The 23045-nt window shown below is 50.1% G+C and overlaps 1 protein-coding gene across 5 annotated transcripts in view; it reads right to left on the reverse strand.

Moving 5' to 3' along the window:
- The window catches only part of HNRNPH3 (heterogeneous nuclear ribonucleoprotein H3), a 179171-nt gene extending 156584 nt beyond the window's left edge, over nucleotides 1-22587 (reverse strand). For 3 of the 5 annotated variants that reach the window (XM_033941604.1, XM_033941601.1, XM_033941600.1), the window contains exons 1-2: nucleotides 21765-21916; nucleotides 16338-16426 (exon numbers count right to left, since the gene is read on the reverse strand). In XM_033941604.1, the coding sequence (XP_033797495.1) occupies nucleotides 16338-16426; nucleotides 21765-21790 (115 nt within the window). In that variant the 5' untranslated portion in view covers nucleotides 21791-21916. Of the gene's footprint in view, nucleotides 1-16337; nucleotides 16427-21764; nucleotides 21919-22442 lie in introns of those variants that run through there. The other 2 variants (XM_033941603.1, XM_033941602.1) reach the window with 2 other exon arrangements.
- Between the last annotated feature and the right edge of the window lie 458 nt (nucleotides 22588-23045).

Consider the following 23045-nt stretch of genomic DNA (forward strand, 5'->3'; position numbering starts at 1 on the left):
AAAACTTTAAAAATGGTGAACTTGTGTCATATGAATATAAAGGAGTGAAAAAGCTAATATAAGGGGCCTGTATGCAAAAACTTAAATAGCTATGTGTAGAAAATAGCTCGGTTTGCATCTTGGAGATAAGGATTTTTAAAATTGAAAATGCAAAATTATGCCAAAATTTCTGGGATGCGGTCATTCGTCCCCCTTCCTCCCAGCAGGTCTACCATCTCTCCTCCCACCTAGGTCCAGTCAGTGGAATGCTTTTTTGTTTGGGGGGCCCAAAAGCACTGCCCAGGCTCCACCCCAGACCCAGCCGCCATACTAATAATAGTACTAATTGTAAATGCCATTTCTTCCATTCATTTTTCACATACACACAATATAATCTTATTAATAATACATAATGGTAACCACAAAAAGCACACTCTTTTGCCCCTCCCCACCTTACACAGCATTTCTTCCTCTCTCCTCCACCCCCATGTGCTATGTCCACCATCTCTCTCTCATTCCTTCCCTTGCTGTAAAGGAAGTGAGGAAAGAAAGATAGAGGGATCCAGGATATATCGCTCCAACTCCTTCTACTGCCACATCCGACATTTCTCCCTCTCTCATCCCCCCCGGACTGTGTGCAGCATCTTTTATCCCTGTCCATCAGCCCCATGCCCAACATTTCTCCTTCTATTACCCCTCTCCAGAACCATGCGACATCTCTTCCTCCATTCCCTCAACCACCAGGTCCAACATTCTTCCCACTGTTCCCTCTCCAAAACCACATCCAACATTTCTCCCTCTCATCTTTCTCTACCTTACTCCTCTCTCCCACCAACATGTCCAACAATTCTCTTCCTATGCCCAACATTCTCCTCTTTCTTCCTTTCCCCATGTATACCATTTCTTTCCCTCACACCCATGCTCAACAATTTTCCCTTTCTATTCCCTCCTCCACCTCAGCATCTCTTTCCTTCTATCCTTCCATGCTATGTCCCAAGTTCATGCCCCTTCCCTCCCTTCCTTCTGTATCCCAAGTTTGTGCCCCCTCCCTCCTTCCTTGCTGACATTTTCTCTGCGTACAGTGTGCTTTGTGTTTTTTTAAATTTTATTGTTGGTAGATTATTTTGACTTGGTCATTTTAAAAGTAGCTCGCAAGCCCAAAAAGTGTGGGCACCCCTGCTGTAGAGCCATTTCTTATGACTGGATGAACTATATTTATCTTTTTTTGTTAGTTGTTTAAATTAATGCAGAAATAAATGGCTAGATTGAACCTAATGACTTCATTAATGTCTTTCCCTTTTTTAAACCTCTATACCATTTGAAAGAGGGCAAATATCTAATTATTCTCTTCTAGAATTGGATACTTCTTAAATTTAGTAAAAATATTCTGGCACAAGTGTCAAACCTTAAAAAAGGAAATCATATTGAGCATTGGAAAATAATAAACTAATAAAAAATAGTACACATTTAGGACTCCTTTTACTAAGTTGAGATAGTGGTTTTACGCCAGCATTGAGCTGGCTTTAGTTTTCCCGCTTAGCGCAGGGGTTTGCGTGTGCTAAAAATGCTAGCGCACCTTAGTAAAAGAGGGGGTTAATTTTCCCCATCCTACCCCACCCGGCTACTTTTTCATGCCACCCGGCTGGAAAAAATTTCTGGGGAGAACACTGAGTAAGGAACTGAATGAATTGCTTCTCCAAAATGGTCTGTAAAGAAGCCAGCAAGGATGGATCCGCGTCTGAAACCGGACCACCTGCTTTGGCTGGAGGTTCCACCGAGGTAGTGTAACTGTGCTTAGACTTGGAAGGCTTAGGCACCTTAAGCACCACCGCTGGAACTTTCTGCTGAGCTATCTGACCTGAGGATACAGGGGAAGATACAGAAGATGTTGTAGAGGAGAGAGCCGCTTGCAAACAATGAAGGTCTGATGAGGCTCGAGGTGGAAGCAGTAGAAGCAGAAGGAGTCTCGATCAAAGGTGAGGACGAGGCTACCTTCGAAGTCAAGGGATCTGAGGAAGAACCCATCTCGAAGAGCTTCTCCACCAAAATACGACTACATTTAAGGGCTTGAGGTTGAAGAGTAGCATAGCGCTCACACGACTTTGGTTGATGATCCGGCCCAAGGCACTTGAGGCACCAACGGTATGGGTCCATGAGGGAAATCGCACGCTGGCACTGGCTATACTTCTTGAAGCCCGTTGCTGGCCGGGACATAGGAGGAATAACAGCCGCTGCAAAAAGCACAGTTACTTACCGTAACAGGTGTTATCCAGGACAGCAGCATATATTCTCACATGTGGTGGTGACGTCATCTACGGAGCCCCAGCGCGGGACCAGCTTTTCAAGCAAACTTGATTGAAGTATTCAAGTTTGCTACACTGCACCACGCATGTGCAATGCCTTCTATGCCCACTAGAGGGTGCATCCCCACCTCGTGGTCCTCAGTTCCATAACTAGCAAAGAAGCCATCCCCGGGGAGGTGGGCGGGTTGTGAGAATATATGCCTGCTGTCCCATGGATAACACCTGTTACGGTAAGTAACTGTGCTTTATCCCAGGACAAGCAGGCATGATATTCTCACATGTGGGTGACCTCCAAGCCAACCAAAAAAGGGCAGGTTGGGAGGATGGGCAAATTTAGGAAAACAGATTACGTAACACCGACATGGGCCAAACCGGCCGTCGTTTCTGGACAAAGGTGTCCAGACAATAGTGGGAGGTGAACGTATGAACCGAAGACCAAGTGGCAGCTTTGCATATGTCCTCCATAGGAGTAGATCGGAGAAAAGCAACCGAAGCTGCCATTGCCCGGACCTTATGCCCCGTGACTCGACCCGGGAGCGTAAGACCAGCCTGAGCGTAGCAAAAAGAAATACAAGCAGCCAACCAGTTGGACAAGGTGCGCTTGGAAACCGGGTGTCCTAAACGATTAGGATCAAAGGACAAAAACAATTGAGGGACCTTCCGATGAGACCTGGTACGTTGGAGATAAAATGCCAACGCCCTCTTACAGTCAAGCGTTTGGAGCGCCGTCTCGCCAGGATGGGAGTGGGGCTTAGGAAAGAACACAGGAAGGACATGGACTGATTGAGGTGGAAATCAGACACAACTTTAGGTAAAAATTTAGGATGGGTGCGGAGAACCACCTTGTCATGATGAAACACAGTAAAAGGCGGGTCCGCAACCAAAGCTTGCAGCTCACTAATCCGTCGAGCAGATGTGAGGGCAATCAGAAATATCACCTTCCAAGTAAAAAATTTCAGGGGAGACTTGTCGATAGGCTCAAAGGGAGGTTTCATGCAATTGAGCTAAGACAACATTCCAAATCCCAAACGACGGAGAGGCTTCAGAGGGGGACAAACATTGAGCAGACCCTTCATGAAACGCGTCACCAGAGGATGAAGCGAAAGGGAACGTCCGTCCAAGTGCCGATGAAAGGCAGAAATGGCACTGAGATGTACCCGAACAGATGTCGTCTTCAGGCCGGAATTAGACAAATGTAACAAATTAATCCAGTTACCGAAGTACACCGGGACCGAATCCGAATCCAGATGACCGCAAGGAACACCAGGAGGAAAACCTGGTCCATTCTCTGCGAATAGCAAAGCCTGGTCGAGACCTTGTGCGAGGCTTCAAAACTGGTGACTGTTCCGGCGGCGCAGAACAAAAGTTGAGAGAGTAGCCTCGGAGCGGTCCTGAGCACCCAAGCGTCGGATGTTATCTCGGTCCAAGGCCGCGTAAAAGGACCGGAGAGGCGACCCCCTATGGGAAGGGGGTCCGGCGCAATCAGGCGGGAAGGGGGCCGGCCCCATCCGCTTAGCCCGTCAAAAGGACGGCGCAGGCTTGGACGGACCCTGCGCCGGAGATTTGGATTGTCCCCCTCTTCCCTGTCGAGAGTGGGCGCGAGGCGGTGGCCTAGAAAAGCCGGGGTCGACTTCTGAGAGGGTACCGCCTCGGGGGAGGCCGGAAGGGTTTCTGCGGCGCTGGCCCAAGGTTTCGGACGGACCAAGGAGGCCAAAGAGCGTTCCTTAGCTCCGACAACAGACCGTTTTGGTCGCGGCCTCTAGGGATTCATCGAATAGTTCGGACCCCACGCAAGGGGAGATCCGCCAGACGCTCTTGCAGGTTAGGGTCCCTGTCGAGGGTGCGCAGCCACGCCAGCCGGCGCATCGCTACCCGCAAAAGCCGACACCCTCGAGACAAGTCAAATGCGTCGTACACCGCATGGAAGAGGTTACAGGCGCAATTGAGAGAGGTTTGGACATGAACATGTCAAACCCAATCCCTACGGGAATCGGCAGGTCCTCTCTATACTGAGGGAGGTCCTTCACCATGCCCCTTAAATAAGATGAGAATGTAAAGACATAGTTGAGAACCCTGGTTGCCATGAGGGAATTCGAATAGAGGCGACGACCAAACTTGTCGAGGGTCCGACCCTCCCTACCGGGCGGAACCGCCGCAGAAACCCTGGAGGGTTGTGTCTTTTTCAGGGCCGACTCAACCAGCAAGGACTGGTGAGACAGTTGAGCCTTATCGAATCCCTTAGGTGGGATTGTTCTATACTTGTTCTCCATCTTGGACGGCACCGCTGTGACTGTAAAAGGTGAAGTCAGGTTTTTAAGGAAGGTCTGAAGAAGGACCTTATTCAAAGGAAGCCTGGGGGTTTCCCTCGGGGGAGTGGGGAGGTCCTGCTCCTCGAGGAACTCCTTAGTGTATTGGGATCCCGCCATGAGGTCCAGACCCAAAGCACGTGCCATGTCCTGAACAAAACTGGTGAAGGAGGACGGTCTGGCGTGCGGCGAGGGGGTTCTCGACCTCTCCGCCGAACAGAAGGGGGAAGCCTCATGGGAGTAGTGTGGCTCCCTACTGGACCCCAAGCCCCAAGAGGCCCGATCCAAAGGCCTCGAGGGGGTCGGGGAACGTCCACGTCTCGAAGGCCCTCTGGAAGAAGTCCCAGGGGTCCGAGGCACGCCCCCTCCTCCTCGGCGAGGAGTCACGCGAACCCCCTCGGACGGGAGAACGAAGCAACCTCGGGTTGTCGAGGCGAAGCTCCGAGGCGAGGAGACCCTCGCGACCGCTTGGGCTTCCTCGGACGACGCCTCGCCCGAGGGTGAAGAGCCCTGGGAGGACCTCGAGGAAGAGGAGATCCGACGCACCTTGCGCACCCTTTCACGGGGCCGGACGCTTCTCTCAGGCGGGGCCCCCGAGGCCGAGGGTAAGGTTGGGGTCGAGGTTGGTGCCGCCCCGGTGCCCGAGGGAGTCGAGGCCGAGACCGCTGAGGCCGGAGCCATCGAGGTCGGAGCAGCCGAGGTCGCGGCTTGCTGCAATTGCTCGAGGGCCCCGGAGAGCTCCGAGGCAATCAGGGCTCGTAACAGATCCTGGAACGCCGGGATCCCTACCATGGTCGGTAGGTCCGAGGCCGGGGGATGCTCCCTGGAGGGCGACCTCGGTCTCCAGTATTCCCTCGGGGCATTAGTGGCCGTATTCCTTGACGGGGCCGAGGACGACCCACCCGCCGTCGAGGAGCCCGAGGATGGCTTCTTAGTCGACCATGGAGTCGAGGAAGGAAGAGAGGACTTACCCGAGGCAGGCTTAAGCGAGGGTGTAGGCTTCAAAGAAGACGAAGGTCGAGGCGAGGCCGAGGGAACCGAGGCCGATGTCGAGGCCGACGTCGAGGGCTTCCCCGGCGCGGAGTCGACCGCGAAAAGCTCCGCCATCCTGGCACGGCGTCGGCGGAGCGCTCTGGCCTGAAAGGTGGAGCACCGATCGCAAGAGTCAGTCGGATGCTCGGGCCCCAAGCAGAGCAAGCACCACCGGTGTGGATCTGTAATAGAAAGTAACCGCTCACACCGGGTGCACTTTTTGAAACCCGTCAAGGGACGGGACATGAAACCCGAACAGGCCGGAAACAAGGCCTGCCGCGGCTCACGGGAGCCCCCGGAGCCGACTGAAGGAAAAACTCGGGTTTCGTTCGTTTTTTGTTTTTTTTTAAACAATCAAGAAAAGAAGAAAAGATAAAATAAAGCACAGCGACCGACGAAAAAACAACCGGACGCGGTGAAAGAAGGCAAAATAGCAGAGCTCAATATCCACAGGGCTTCTGGCTCCGCGGAAAAAACTGAACTGAGGACCACGAGGTGGGATGCGCCCTCTAGTGGGCAAGAAGGCATGCACATGCGTGGTGCAGTGTAGCAAACTTGAAACTTCAATCAAGTTTGCTTGAAAAGCTGTCCGCGCTGGGGCTCCGTAGATGACGTCACCCACATGTGAGAATATCATGCCTGCTTGTCCTGGGATAATTGAAGCCCCTGGGCTGCGGCCAAGCGGCCTGCCCCAGCAGCCGAACGGAAGAAAGTAATTTTTTTTTTTTTTTTTAGAAATAAAAGAAAGAAAAAGAAAAAACAGCGATTCATGAAGAAAAAAAACATAAACCGCGGTGTAGAGAAGGCACGAAGTAACAAAGTTAAATGCAGAGTCAAAGACGGACTTCTCGGCTCCGCGGAAAACTGAGAAGTGAGGAGACGCGCCCTACGCTGGGCGGGAAAGCACTCGCGCATGCGTGGTGCGGTCGACTCGAAACTTCTAGTTTCTTCAAGCAAGCTTCCGCATCCGGGCTCCGCTGATGACATTACCCATATGTGAGAATAGGCTGCCTGCTTGTTCTGGGATAATATTTTTTATTAATAATCAATAACAGCTTACAGAATAAAAACATAGGTACTTCAAGCCGGCCTGAACGAACCTGGAATCTGTCCTAACCAGTTAAGACTTTTTTTAATATATTTTTGACAGCCTGAGACCACGTTAGTACATATTACATTTCTAGTTTCTATTGGTTACTTACTATCATTATTTCATTTATCAGTTCATTAACTGGACAACTTTTCTGAGTCATATTGTATGTAATGTCCTGTTTACCAAAAAGGCCACTATTTCCCGAAATATGCCTTTTTAATATCAAGGTCATCAATTTTCCGAGCAAGACCTGCCCATTCCAGGACTTATCTTGCATAGTAGTCAATTTTATATTCTTGGTCAAGATATGTGTTAATCCTCTTATGTTCACTTCCTTATTTTTATGATATCTCAGCAGATGTTGCGCTAGTTTCTATGTGAAAGGATAAGTTTCGCTTGACTTGCTTATTTCAGCAAAAACAGATTGTGTGAAAGCTGGTAGTTTCTTCAGGGTGTATTTCAGACCTGTAAAATATATTGTCATATTTCTATTATTCTGGGGATTTCAGGGGGGTCTGTCTTCACCTTCAATTTCATGGAGGTCTTACCTTCTTCACCTGTACAGGCCTTTCTTCCTCTCCTTCCGCACATGAGCTTTCATTTACAGTTTTCCAAGGGTATATACATCCAAGTGCACTACACTCAAGAACAAACGCACCCACATGTAAACAGCCAGACATCATCAAAATGTAACCACAACCAAGTATTAGGTGTGTACTCATTAAGTCAGAAGGGATTAGTTTACAGAGTTAGGATTAAAACCATTTCAATCACTGTTTGTAACATTTTTGGTTTTTTTTCAGAAACAGACCTATCCCTAGCAGTGGTAACGCCACAGAACACAAGCCCCCACCTTCCTCCCTTTTTCCTCTGAGACTGCCTTCATCTCACACAAGGATAAAATTCAAGTTATCAAAGAACAGCATCTTTCACAAGCAGCAGCTGCTGGGGGAATTTCTTAAGAGACAGGTTCAAATGAGTACGAATACTCCCAGCAGTGGCATTGAGTACTAATTGGGGGAGGGGGCTGTCAGAATCACAACAAGAGGTATACAGCTTGCAGGAGCTTGTATTTCAGTAGTATGGCCAGCTGTTTGTGACCCACATGCAAACACAGTGCCACAGCAGGATTGGAGATTGAACATTTTTTGTCAGAACAACCAGCTCCATGATACCTGGTGCAGTTATTTTCTTCCTGATCACATGTCTCGGCCGCTTCGAGAGTGGGTGCCTCAAAGTCAAGGCAGACTTCGCCAGGTGCTTCGAACGAGGCTCATGGGTCGGGGATCCCAGCCTCGAAGAAGCAGGGGAAAAACCACTAGAAGACAGCCGGCGGGACCAGTCCCAAGGGACCTCGAGCGGACGCTCAGGCTGGCCTGCCGAGAGCCGGGTCGAGGTAGGGGCAAGCTGGCTCAAGACCGACGAGATCTGAGTTTTCAGTATTGCCTTTAACATGTCCTCGAAAGCAATGTTACTTACCGTAACAGTTGTTATCCAGGGACAGCAGGCAGCTATTCTCACTAGTGGGTGATGTCATCCGACAGAGCCCCGATACGGACATCTTGCAAGCATGTCTTGCTTGAAGAAACTCAGAAGTTTCGAGATGCCCGCACCGCGCATGCGCCAGTGCCTTCCCGCCCGATGTACCGGGCGTGTCTCCTCAGTTCAGGTAGCTAGCCTGAGAAGCCAACCCAGGGGAGGTGGGTGGGACGTGAGAATAGCTGCCTGCTGTCCCTGGATAACAACTGTTACGGTAAGTAACATTGCTTTATCCCAGGACAAGCAGGCAGGTATTCTCACTAGTGGGTGACCTCCAAGCTAACCCCAATGGGATGGTGGGAGAGTTGGCAACATTAAGAGAACAAATTTTGTAACACTGTTTGGCCAAACTGTCCATCCCGTCTGGAGAAAGTATCCAGACAATAATGAGAGGTGAATGTATGAACCGAGGACCAAGTGGCAGCCTTACATATCTCCTCAATCGGTGTCGATCTGAGGAAGGCTACAGAGGCTGCCATTGCTCTGACCTTATGGGCTGTGACCTTACATAATCCAGCCTGGGCATAGCAGGAAGAGATACAAGCCGCCATCCAGTTAGAGATGGTGCGCTTCGATACAGGTCGTCCCAACTTGTTTGGATCAAAGGAGACGAAAAGTTGAGGAGCAGTTCTGTGTGGCTTTGTGCGATCCAAGTAGAAAGCTAGAGCACGTTTACAGTCCAGAGTGTGCAAAGCAGATTCCCTAGGATGAGAATGAGGCTTTGGAAAGAACACTGGAAGCACGATGGATTGGTTGATGTGAAATTCAGAGACTACTTTAGGCAAGAATTTTGGATGAGTACGGAGAACCACCTTGTCATGATGGAATACAGTGAACGGTGGATCCGCCACTAGGGCCTGAAGCTCACTGACCCGACGAGCTGACGTGAGGGCCACCAGAAAAACCACCTTCCAGGTGAGAAACTTAAGTGGAGCCGTGTTGAGAGGTTCAAACGGAGGCTTCATGAGATGAGACAGGACAACATTGAGATCCCAAACCACAGGAGGAGGTTTGATAGGAGGGTTGACATGAAAAAGCCCTTTCATAAATTTGGAAACCACAGGATGAGCAGACAAAGGTTTCCCCTGCAGAGGCTGATGGAAAGCCGCAATAGCACTCAGGTGGACTCGTAGAGGTAGACTTGAGACCAGACTGAGACAAGTGCAGAAGATAGTCCAATACAGAAGATAGGGAAGCTCGCTGAGGTTCCGTGGCATTGGAAATACACCAGGAAGAGAATCTAGTCCATTTTTGGGAATAGCATTGTCGAGTAGCAGGCTTCCTGGAAGCCTCTAAGACCTCTCTCACTGCTTGAGAGAACTGGTGAGGAGTTATGTTGAAAGGAACCAAGCTGTCAGGTGGAGAGACTGCAGGTTGGGATGAAGTAGTGAACCTTGATGTTGAGTAAGTAGTGAAGGAAACACTGGAAGAAGTACTGGCTCCCTGCTGCACAGTTGAAGTAGAAGGGAGTACCAAGGTTGTCTGGGCCACCGAGGAGCAATCAGAATCATGGTGGCATGGTCTGATCTCAACTTGACCAGAGTCTTCTGAATGAGAGGAAATGGAGGAAACGCATATAGGAAACGATTCCCCCACTCCAGTAGAAAGGCGTCTGCCTCGAGGCGGAGAGGAGTGTAGATCCTGGAGCAAAACCGAGGCAGTTTGAAGTTGTGGGGGGCTGCAAAGAGGTCTATCTGAGGCGTTCCCCACTGAGCAAAGATCTGATGAAGGGGTTTGGAATGGAGCGTCCATTCGTGAGGCTGGAGAAGACGACTCAATTTGTCTGCTAGGACGTTGTCTTTCCCCTGAATGTAGACTGCTATGAGGAAGGTGTTGTGGCGAACCGCCCAATCCCAGACTCGAAGAGCTTCCTGACAAAGAGGTGCCGAGCCCGTGCCCCCTTGTTTGTTGACATAATACATGGCGACCTGATTGTCTGTGCGAATAAGGACCACCATGTCGTGAAGGAGATGTTGAAAGGCTTGGAGAGCATTGAAGATGGCTCTGAGCTCCAGAAGATTGATTTGATGGAGTCGTTCCGCACTGGTCCAGAACCCCTGAGTGCGAAGACCATCCAGATGGGCCCCCCATGCATAGTTCGAAGAATCGGTCGTTAGAACTTTCTGGTGGGGAGGAGAATGAAACAGCAAACCTCTGGATAGATTCGAAGAGGTCATCCACCAGAGAAGAGACTGCCGTAGAGCAGGAGTGACGACAATGTGACGGGACAACGGGTCGGACACCTGAGTCCACTGAGATGCCAGGGTCCATTGAGGAATTCTGAGATGTAGTCTGGCAAAAGGCGTCACATGAACTGTAGAGGCCATGTGGCCCAAGAGGACCATCATGTGTCTCGCCGAGATGGACGGGCGAGAAGACACCGACTGGCAGAGTAGAAGGAGAGCATCCATGCGTTGAGGAGGAAGGAATGCTCGAAGTTGAATGGTGTCCAGAACAGCCCCGATAAAGGGGAGAGACTGGGTGGGCTGAAGATGAGACTTGGGGAAGTTGATCTCGAAGCCCAAACTCTACAGGAAACAAATTGTAGTCAAGGTCGCCGAAATGACCCCTGGAGCCGACGGTGCCTTGATGAGCCAGTCGTCGAGGTATGGAAACACCTGAAGACCCATGTTCCTGAGTGCAGCGGCCACCACCACCAGACACTTTGTGAAGACTCTGGGAGACGAGGAAAGGCCGAATGGAAGCACTCGATACTGCAGATGTAGATGTCCCACCCGAAATCTGAGAAACTTGCGGGAGGCCGGATGAATCGGGATGTGAGTGTAGGCCTCCTTGAGGTCCAGAGAGCATAACCAATCGTTCTGCTCGAGGAGGGGATAGAGAGAAGCAAGGGTCAGCATGCGGAACCGCTCCTTGACCAAAAACTTGTTGAGGACTCGAAGGTCCAAAATGGGACGCAGATCGCCCGTCTTCTTCGGGACCAGGAAGTACCGGGAGTAGAACCCCTGGTTTTGCTGATCTAACGGTACCGGCTCTACGGCCCGAAGCCGAAGCAGAGCCTGAGCCTCTTGAAGGAGAAGGGCGGTCTGCGTCGAGTTGGAAGGATACTCTCTTGGAGGGTGGTCCGGGGGGACCCGTTGGAAATGAAGAGAGTATCCTTCTCTTACGATGGTAAGGACCCAGAGGTCCGTGGTGATTGTCTCCCATCGATGATAAAAATGATGGAGACGACCCCCGATGGGAAAAACGGGGGGAGACAGAACGAAGTCGGTTATGCTCCCTGGAAGAGAGTCAAAAAGGCTGAGTAGCCTTAGGTGCAGCCGGCATCTGAGGCTTCTGTTGAGGCTTCTGAGGAGGCTGCCTCTTCGCAAGCTGTCTCGCAGGAGGAGTCTGCCTTGGTTGATAACGCCGCTGGTAAATCTGAGGCGGTCTAGAGGGACGAGACTGCTGAGGCTTCGGCTTAGGTCGCAGAATAGACTGAAAAGACTTCTCATGGTCCGAAAGCTTTTTAGTAACAGTCTCGATAGACTCATCGAACAGATCCGCTCCCGCACAAGGCACATTAGCAAGTCTGTCTTGGAGGTTCGGATCCATATCAATGGTGCGAAGCCACGCCAGGCGACGCATGGCGACCGAACAGGCCGCAGCACGTGCCGAGAGCTCGAAGGCATCGTAGGAGGATTGCATCAGCTGCAGCCGCAATTGGGACATGGTCGCCACCACCTCTTCAAACTGAAAACGAGCCTGAGCATCGATGAAAGGGATGAACTTGCGGAGCACCGGCAAGAAGAAATCCAAATATGAAGAGAAGAAAAAATTGTAATTGAGCACTCGAGTCGCCATCATCGAGTTTTGATAGATACGTCTACCAAACTTGTCCATCGTTCTCCCCTCCCTGCCCGGAGGCACGGAAGCATAGACTTGGGAGGGATGAGAACGCTTGAGAGAAGACTCGACCAGAAGGGACTGGTGAGAAAGTTGAGCACCCTCAAACCCCTTGTGGTGAACGATGCGGTATCGAGCATCCAGTTTACTGGGAACTGCAGGCAAGGAATACGGTGTCTCAAAACAGCGCATGAAAGTCTGGTCCAGCAGCTTGTGTAGAGGAAGCCGAAGTGTCTCCGCCGGAGGGTGAGGTAAATGCATGGTGTCCAAATACTCTTTAGAATATTTGGACCCAGTGTCCAAAGTCACATCCAAGTCATCCGCCATCTGTCGGAGAAAGGATGAGAAAGACAGTTGGTCCGCCAAGGCCGGCCGGCGAGACGGACTAGAAGACGTGGAAGCCTCCGGGTCCAGGGAGAGCTGAGATCGGCATGGAGAATAGGAGGTAGATGGTTCCTCATACTCTGGTCCCTCCGGCTGGGACACATCCGACGAGGAGTACCCCAAACGCTGCATCTTCTTCTGCGGAGACACCTCCGAATGACGTGAGGAGTGCCGAGATCGATGCCCCTCCCGGTGACGGGACGGAGAACGAGATCTCCTATGCATCGATTGATCCTTCGAAGCCTCAAAGGAATGGATAGGGCTCGATGCAGTGGATCGCAGAGGTGGCAGAGATGCGGATTCGCGCAGCGCCACCCATGTCTGGTATGGAGTGCGGAAGAACTCCTCCTGCGATGCAGTATGCCCAGGACTACGATTATCAGGAGCCGCCCTAGCACCCTGTTGGCGTGGGGGTGTGATGGGCTCCAAAGGTGGCATCTCTGGAAGGGAAGCCCTCCTGGAGGATTCCGCCGCCCTCCGCCGATCCCCCTCGTCGAGTAGAGAGATCGAACGACGAGGAGGAGGGGGAGGGGGCGGACCGCCCTCTGAAACCGGGGTCGGAATCTCACCTTGAATGTTGGCGATAAGCCGGGGTCCCATAGTGCGCATAAGCTCGACAAACTGAGCTTCTAGCAGGGATCGAAGCGAAGCCGATATGGAGGGATCCGCACCGAAAGGGGGTCCTCCTGCACGGTCTTCGCGTTCCTTCGTGGCCAAGTGCTTCTGCTTGCTAGCTTTAGGCACTTTGATGACCACGGGAGGGACAGTGGAAGGCGGTACCTGAACCGAGGAGACGGAGGCAGGCGCCGATGCTGAACTCGAAGCTGAAGCCGGGGCAAACGATGCGGGCTTCACGATGCTCGATGCAGGAGTCGCAGATGTAGGTTTCGAATGGACCGGCGAAACCTCAACAGCCGCAGCAGCAGGGATGTCCTTGGCAGTCTCCATCTTGAACATCGACTCCCAGAGCAAGCAGCGCCGCTTAAACGAGCGCGCAGTGAGCGTGGAACAAGGCCGGCAAAGATTTCGGAACGTGTTCCGGACCAAGACACTGAAGGCAGCGTCGGTGTGGGTCCGTCAGCGAAATCGCACGCTGGCACTTGCTGCACTTTTTAAAACCGGTGATTGGTCGGGACATAGGCCGGAAAATCGACGCTGCAAGGTCGAAGGCGCTAGGCCGCAGCCACGAGGCCGACCCGGCCGAACCGCCGGAAGAAATAATTTTAAGTTTGTTTTTTTTTAGAAAAATAAAGCAAAATTGAAATAAAGTCAAAGAAATAAATATAAACGCGGGTTAAGAAGGCAAAAAAACTGAAATTCAGTCAGCGCAGAATGAAGACAAACTTCTCAGCTCCGCGGAAAGAAAAGAACTGAGGAGACACGCCCGGTACATCGGGCGGGAAGGCACTGGCGCATGCGGGGTGCGGGCATCTCGAAACTTCTGAGTTTCTTCAAGCAAGACATGCTTGCAAGATGTCCGTATCGGGACTCTGTCGGATGACATCACCCACTAGTGAGAATACCTGCCTGCTTGTCCTGGGATAACATCAGCACCGAGACCACTAGATCAGGTCGGACAGGTGCAGCAGGTCTCGACGAGGCTTAGACCACTGCACCCACCTGAGATCCCGGGGAAGGCTTCTTCGCTAGCGTACCTGAGGGAGGAAGAGGAGACTTACCCAAAGCCACAGGTCTCGTTGGAGTAGTCACCGAAGCCTTGGAGGAAGAGGGCGACTTTGACAAGGTCGAGGCCAGGGTCGAGACCAAGGTCGCACTGACCGAAGGATACAGGCTCCAAAGAGATCGATGATCTTCGCCTGTCTTTTACGAAGCGCCCGTGGCTGAAGAGTAACACAGCGCAGGCAGAATTCAGTCCAGTGATCAACCCCCAGGCACTCAATGTACCAATGATGAGGGTCGGTAATGGACCGTGCTTAGTGCACTTTTTAAGCCCGGTGACAGGCCGGGACATAGGAGCAAACCCACCGCCACTTGAGGCCTGGCAGCCCAGTCGGACCCGTGACCCCTGGGTCTGCGGCAGACTGGAACAAGAAGTATTAAATCGTTTGTTTTTTTCTTAAAGAAACGCGCTGCACAGCGACTCACCCAATTCGAAAAACAAAAAAAGAGCAAGCCGCGGTGCAAGAGGCACTTACGATCGCGCAGAGCAGAGGAACAGGACTTCTGGCTCCGCGGAAAACTAAGACCTGAGGAGACGCGCACCCTGACTCGGGCGGGAAGGCACACGAGCATGCGCGGTACACTCGCAAGCTTCAAGATCTTCAAGCAAGTTTGCTTGCGAGACTGTCCGCTTGGGGCTCCGTTGATGACGTCACCCACATGTAGAGAATATGCTGCCTGCTTGTCCTAGGATAAAGAGAATACTGAATCACCAGTGAGTATACCATTGCATATATGTCAGAGCTCAATTGAGCTCTGTATCTCCGCCTGCTGGTAGGTGGACTTAACCCACTCATCCGGATTAATCTGCTGCTGATGACAAGGAATGTCTGAGCAACTTGCTTGCAGAAACAAACTGAGGGGGCCAGAGAAGCTCCCTGGGAGACGAAGTTCAAAAGATGATCTATAGCACTGTTCTTCAACCGCCGGTCCGCAGAAAATTTCTGCTGGTCCGCACAGGGCCGGCGAGATCGAGTTGGTGGTTAAATTTCCTGCCGACTGCTGGCTTCTGACTGGCTTGACCACCTCCTCCTCAGGGAGTAGCATCTGAACAGGGCGTCTCCGCAGAGCCCTCACAGACCACTTTACAGTCACAGTCACGACTCAGGTTTCTCTTCCGAAGAGCCCAGCTGCAGAAAAGCACAAACACGGCGCGGCCATGCTCTTTTGGCAACGAGCTCTGACGTCAGGACGATGACGTCACTCGACGAGACTAGCTATCATGTTATGTGTGGCGCCAGAAAACAACTAGATTACACACAGGGAGCCCTAGAAAACATGAAATACAATTGCCGTTAATGAAGGTCACGCAAAACTAGCAGCTAAACTGGGCTTTGACCTTTGAGCCCATCGCTCATTGGCTGCTGGCGGCAGGCTTCTGATTGGCTACTTTTGTGTTCCCTCCCTTCCTTAATCCTGTATTGCGCCAGGATTTTGTGGCTGCTGCTGGGTTTCAGGTAAGTTTGTGGCAGAACAGAAATGTTAGTCCCCCTTCCTATTTTTCTGTTTTAGTGCTTGCTGTTCGATTACTTTGGTACTAACTGAAGGGGGCTCTATAGCACTGTTTTTCAAACGCCGGTCCAAAAAATAGTTTTTATTTCTGCCGTTCCACGGGTGTAAAAAGGTTGAAAAACAGTGATCTATAGCATTCTGCAGCTTGCAGGTTCAGATGCATAACCCTAGCATTCAGGACCACTATACACATTGCACTAGAATTTAGATTTAGCTCACATCATTTTGGTTGTAGCTCAAGATTTGTTACATTCAGGTTAGCAAGGTTTTTCCTAACCATAAAGGTTTACAATCCGTAAGCACCTGAAGCAATGTAGAAGGATAATGCTAGTTGACCAAGGTCACAAGGAACCCTAGTGAGATTTGTACTGGGCTTCCCTGGCTCTCAACCTTAAGGAATAAACCTTAGAATTAAAGGTATAAATACATAGATACGGACCACAGAAATCTCTGTGTGACCCAATCTTTTTAATTAACTGCCATTAAAGTACTAGTCCCATAATTAAATGTTAAGTTTACTACACAATGAAGTCCTCAAGGTATAAATAAGGCTCAGTATTCCATATCCCATAAAAATGAATTCTTACTGAGACAACCAAGAAACAAGCAAAAAATAATGGATAAAAAAAATACAGCACACTAACATTTGTACAACATACTAACCTGAAAAAAAATCTAGTACTTCCTGCTGTGAACAAGACCAAGGCAAGCCACGAACTCTTACTACATGCCCTTCCGCCATTATTGGTTTCCTAGAATATAAGAAAACTTGTGTTAAAATCTCAAAACTTGTTTATCTGCATAAAAGAATCATCAGGGAGAATACACATGATAGTAAAGAGCCATCATTTCTCATCCATATGGCAATACATGTCAACTGGAGAAGCAGCACTGTCCTACTGGGAGCAGCCTACCCTCACCCTCTTCCTTTGCTCCTGCCTTTGTGCAGAGCTGCTAGCGCAACCTCATAGAGTTCCCATGGTAGGCTGACGGACTAAGAACTTATCTCCCTCCTGCCTCGGAACTCACGGCAGTCATTCAGCTAGCGGCTCCACAAGGGACAGGAGCGAAGTAAGATTGCTCCTGCACTGGTTCACCACTTGCCCACCATGGAGTCAAAAGGTATGCCAGGGAGATGGGAGGGAGGTAAATGTTTTGGAGTCAGCTGGGACAGGAGGGATCCCTCCTGTCTTAGCCCACCGCAAGACCACCCAGTCTTACAGCAGGCCTGGTGGATTGTCTGCAAGGCATCTGGAGGGAGGAGGGACAAGGAACAGAGCCGGGCAGGGCATGAGGAGGGGGGCTGGGTGAAGAAGTTGGCAGGGCACTTGAATATTAACTCCCCCCCAGGTTTATATTCAACTTTTTTATCTCTTTTTAGAGAAGAAAAGGGTTACCGTATTTTCACGCATATAACGCGCACGTTATACGTGTTTTTACAAACCGTGCATAACCTTGCGCGGTATACGCTTGAGCGCGCTATATAAATTTTTTTTTACATAGTTCCCCCCCCTCCCCGACGTCCGATTCACCCCCCCCCGCAGGACCGCTCGCACCCCCCACCCCGAAGGACTGCTCGCACGCACTCCCACCCGCACCCCCACCCTGAAGGACCGCTCGCACCCCCACAGCCTCCCGACCCCTCCCCCATCATGTAGAAGCTCCTACCGGTGTCCTGCTGCTTCCTCTTGGCGGTCCCGGCCCTTCTGTGAGCCCTGCGCCTGCTGCTTCCTCTTCCGGCGGTTCGCTCTTTCTCTAACGTCAAGCCCTCTTGCCCCAGCCAACCGCGGCACCCCCGAAACGATCGGGGCAAGAGGGAGCTCAAGCCCTCTTGCCCCCCCCCCCGACACGATCGGGGCAAAAGGGAGCCCAAGCCCTCTTGCCCCGCCGACTCCCCAACAATATCGGGCCAGGAGGGAGCCCAAACCCTCCTGGCCACGGCGACCCCCTCCCCCCACCCCGCACTACATTACGGCAGGAGGGATCCCAGGCCCTCCTGCCCTCGATGCAAACCCCCCTCCCCCCAAGAACCCCCGACCGCCACCCCAGCCGACCCGCGACCCCCCTGGCCAACACCCACAACACCCCCACCTTTGTGTAGTTGGCCGGACAGACGGGAGCCAAACCCGCCTGTCCGGCAGGCAGCCAACGACGGAATGAGGCCGGATTGGCCCATCCGTCCCAAAGCTCCGCCTACCGGTGGGGCCTAAGGCGCCTGGGCCAATCAGAATAGGCCCTGGAGCCTTAGGTCCCTCCTGGGGGGCGGGACATTGCCTCAGGCCCTGCCCCCAGGAGGGACCTAAGGCTCCCGGGCCTATTCTGATTGGCTCAGGCGCCTTACGCCCCACCAGTAGGCGGAGCTTTGGGACGGATGGGCCAATCCGGCCCCCTTCCGTCGTTGGCTGCCTGCCGGACAGGCGGGTTTGGCTCCCGTCTGTCCGGCCAACTACACAAAGGTACGGGGAAGGGGGGTGGGGGTGTCGTGGGGGTCGGCGGTCGGAGGTTCTTGGGGGGGGACAGTCGTTGGGGGGAGGGGGGTTTGCGTCGAGGGCAGGAGGGCCCTCTTGCCCCGATCGTGTCGGGGGTGCCGCGGTTGGCTGGGGCAAGAGGGCTTGAGCTCCCTCTTGCCCCGATCGTGTCGGGGAGTCGGCGGGGCAAGAGGGAATGACGTTAGAGAAAGGGCGAACCGCTGGAAGAGGAAGCAGCGCAGGCGCAGGGCTCACGGAAGGGCCGGGACCGCCAAGAGAAAGCAGCAGGACACCGGTAGGAGCTTCTACATGATGGGGGGGGGGGGGGGTCGGAAGGCTGTGGGGGTGCGAGCGGTCCTTCAGGGTGGGGGTGCGGGTGGGAGTGCGTGCGAGCAGTGCTTCGGGGTGGGGGGTGCGAGCGGTCCTGCGGGGGGGGGGGGGAATCGGACGTCGGGGGGAGCATCAGGCTTTCAGGGTGGGGACAGGACTTCAAGGGGGAGGGGAGAGTTGGGGCGGGCGAAAGGAGAGTTGGAGTGGCCAGAGGAGAGTCGGGGCGGGCGAAAGGAGAGTCGGGCAGCATGCGCGGTATATAAAAATTTCTGTACATAAATTTGTGTTTTCCGCGCGCTATACCCGTGTGCACGTTTTACACGGGTGCGCGTTATCTACGTGGAAATACGGTACCTCTATTTATATTTGGCTATACAGCAAACCCTCAATATTCGCGGGGGTTAGGGGCAGAGACAGCCTGTGAATAGGGAAAATAGCGAATAATTTTTTGGACTGGCTCTGACCCACCACCTCCTTCCTGCGTCCCCGACCTTACCTGGTGGTCAAGCAGTGATGTGGGGCAAGAGCAATCTTCCTACGCTCCTGCCCCGTGCAGAGCCATCATCAAAATGGTCTCGAGACTACAACGGGAACTCGTGGCAGCCATTTTGATGATGGCACTGCATGGGGCAGGAGCGTAAGAAGATCACTCCTGCCCCACGTCACCGTTAGACCACCAGATGGGGCAGCATTTCTGCATTAAAAAACAAGGGGCAAAAAAAAAAATCACGAATAACTGAATTCACGAGTGGGGAAAAAGCGGAGAGGGAGTTGTATACAGTATATTTTAGTACTTCTTTACTGACATGCTATGATGCATTTGCATATAATATTACTCTGATGTAAAACCCTATATAACAATCCAAGATGCCTTTTACTTTAGTCCATGTCAAGAAACAGAAGTTATGGCCTTCATTAACTACCGTACTCCCCTCATTCTGTAGGAAGGAGAGCATAGTAAATTGAATACTACCAATTTTGTCATGTGCAGTAATTACAAATGCACCTTAGTTATTAAAAATAAAGACACCACACATCTTTTTCAACATATTTCAGCTGTAAACTATTAAGACCTCTAACAAACCAAAACAAACTTGCTACAATGTTTTAGACAAGGAAATGTTAAAGAGAACATATTTCAGACCCCAGAAAATGTTGGTTTTGTTTTTCAATGCAAGCAAACAGTTAAGGGTCAAAGGAAATTGAAGTTTCCATAGTAATGGCATACATTAACATCGAAATATGGTCAGCTCTACAAGTTATGAAACTGTTTTGCATTTTTTATGAGGAAAATATTTTATTGCATTGAGCCATGGTGGCATTGCCACTAGTAGTTCAAGAATTTTGAACCAGCAACCTCATCCATCAATCGCCACCTTTCGGAACTTTAAAAACACCTATCTACACTATTCACACGTTACGTAATGCTGAACATTACTATGTGTCTAGCATTCTCAAATGTGATCTAAATTCATCCTCAATCGGTTATTATATTCTCTCTCCAAACCGTCTACTACTGTTCCACTAGCAATTCCCACCGCTTAAGAATTTACATCAGGATTTCATGACAAAATCAATTTACAAGACTCCCTTGTGCCTGTGACTCCTTCTGCCGCATCCTCCATAAAAAGGCATTCTTTGAGTGTCACTAGTTCCCAATCTTATCACTCCTCATCTTTGTCATCTCTAGCACCAGTTGCATCACTTACTCAACCTTCAAACATGCACCCTCCTTGAAGAAAATAATCACTCATCTGAAACATACATCTCTTCCAATCGATACTGTATCTGCCTCTCTATTATCACGTTTTATTAATCCACTTCCTGAACCATTATTACCAATAGTCAATAACAGCCTCTCTACTGGTGTCTTTCCCTCATATTGGAAAAAAAAACCAGTAGTTACTTCTCTCTTGAAGACCCATGGCTCAGATCCACATAAGCCTATGTCAAACTTGCCGTTTGTTTCCATGATTGTAGAAAAACGGTTGCTTCTCAGTTATCGGACTTTCTCACACACACACAAAAAAAGAACTACACCCTTGTCAGACTGGTTTTCATTCAAATCAATCTACAGAACTCTGCTCCATCAGTTACATCTCCTGCTTGATAATATCAGATTATAAAAAGTTGTATAAGATTGCCAAGTTTCATTTGTTTAGCTTCAAAGGTCAAGGATATATTTTGACTCAAATATGCCAAAATTGTGCAAGGATACTGTACATGGTCATGGTTATGGTATCAAACAAAGAGCTATATCTCCAACATGTATTAATTCCACCAGCAGATCTTAAACTTTAAGAGTTCGTTTGGGTCATGTAAGATTCAGCACACAAAGTTTCATCAAAATCTGTGATGAGTAGAGAAGCCATAGACCACTTGACACAGAATGAATCAGCTTTCGGGGGCATTACCCAGCCTACACTTAGCATAGGATTACCAGACATGTCTTCTTAGAGGACTGTCCAGGTTCCCGGACAGGCTTTCCAAAACCCGGTATTTTTCCAGGTTTTGCAAAGTCCCAATGAGTTCTAGCCGCATTTGAAGAGCCTCTTAACATGCAAGGATGACGTCACACACATCCACACATGCTCCAGGCCCTACAGACACAGCTGGAGCTCGTCTGGAAGAAAAAACTGTGGGGGCGGGGGCCAATGTCCCGGGTTTCCCTGAGAAAAATATGGTAATCCTAACTTAGCATCCCTTTTCAGTTGAAAAAACAAGGTAGTGCAGCAGATACTGGTGCAGCCCAAGCACCCCTATACCTGCCAGAAGGTACAGTGGCCTCTTTTTCTCTTCAATACAGTATCTTTGGTTTGGGAGGCCCCCCATTGCAACTAGTTCTCCATGGACCCAACACCAATCCTGTTAACTAGCACACAATTTTGTAATATTAAAAAACTATTTGGTACATTTGAAGTTAATTTTACAAAAAAAAAAAAAATAATAATAATAAATTATTCTTATGAGTTGAATGTTATATAACGAGCTAATACATGTGGGGACTGCTTTAAAACCCTTATATGCTGTCAATAAGTTTAATCACCCTTAAATTTCTGATTAACATAAATTAAATAAATTGGGAGATCGCATAAAAGACAGTGTTGCTCTAAAATAATCCTAAGCAGCTGTAAAGCATCCCCAAACACCTACCGACATTCGCCTGTACTAGAAATACGCCAACACTGGAAACCAAGGCACCAGCATACAACACGCAATTACCCTTATATAAAACGACCCAACTCGTCTGCTTAAACATTTAGAAGACACACAATTGTATCACTTCTATTACCTATAGTTAACCTGAAAAAAAGGCATCCAAATCAGCCACGCGCACACGCAACTCTGGCTTTTATACCACCATCACTTATTCGACCACAAAATTCTTTCTCCCGCCTCGGAAGCATCTGCGCCATCACCAGGTTCCACCGCCACTTCCGGTCCGCAAAGCCGCCATGTCCAAAACCCGCCGCCAGGCAACCAACAGCGTGCACAAAATGGCGCCAGGAAGCAAGGACGCGCGCAATAATCATCTCTTCAGAACGTCACTGGAGCAACTAACTTGCACCTTTTACGCACCCATTCGTTTTACCTCACGATGCAGAGTGATTTTACTTTGGGGATTTTTTTTTTTTTTACAAAACAAACAATATTTCCTAAATCAGCGCTACCCTGGCAAGGTTTGGTGAAATGTTTCTAAATAAAATATTTTATTAGCAGCCACTGAGTAACGGACCAGCAACACACGCCTTGCCAACTAAAATCCTCAGTGTCCGCTTCCGACACAAGTAAATTCCAAGAAAGGCTTTCCTCGGTCCCGAAAGAAAAGGCCTGCCCGCGTCGTTATAGACTTTCTGAACGCACATCACCTCCCACCCACCAGAACAATATCTCACTACCACTTTGAAAAGCATTACGCTAAGAAAACTACCATAAGTAAGGAAAGCTACAAACACCCTATATTACTTACCGCGTGCCTTCTCCCAACGGTTTCAACCGACCACACGCTTCTTCGGGCGACGAGAAAGTGGTGTTCTCTCGTTTAATCAAATCTCGCGAGAACGTTGCTCTCGGTAGGATGCTCTGTACCTCGCCCGATCACATCTAGAGCGAGACTTGGAACGCATAACTGGTCGAGACTGGGGATTGGGAAAACCCGTGGTTATGTTAGGCAAAGGCATTTATTTGCATATCTGTATTTAATAAATACAATTTTTTTTCATAACGAATGATATCTAATTATAGGCTCTTAAGTCTGTAGGGTATAAAGAAAACAAATAAATGTATTATACTAGTATAAAGTAAGCACAAGAGTTGCCTGTCTGGTAGAGGCACCGTCTAGCTAGCATATGCGCAGAAAAATCTCACGGTAAATTCAATATTTGCACATGTTCAAAAATAATTGCATTATAATAATAATAATAATTTTATTTCTTATATACCGCTGTACCGTGAGGTTCTAAGCGGTTTACAGTAGAAACAGAAGAAATGCAATAAGTAAGATTAATTAAGATGAAGAGAAAGTACTTAGAGTTCCCTGACTGTCCTAAAGGCTCACATTCTTGCTAAAGTA

The sequence above is a fragment of the Geotrypetes seraphini genome, chromosome 4, assembly GCF_902459505.1.
Source record: "Geotrypetes seraphini chromosome 4, aGeoSer1.1, whole genome shotgun sequence".
In the NCBI taxonomy this organism is placed as follows: domain Eukaryota; kingdom Metazoa; phylum Chordata; class Amphibia; order Gymnophiona; family Dermophiidae; genus Geotrypetes; species Geotrypetes seraphini.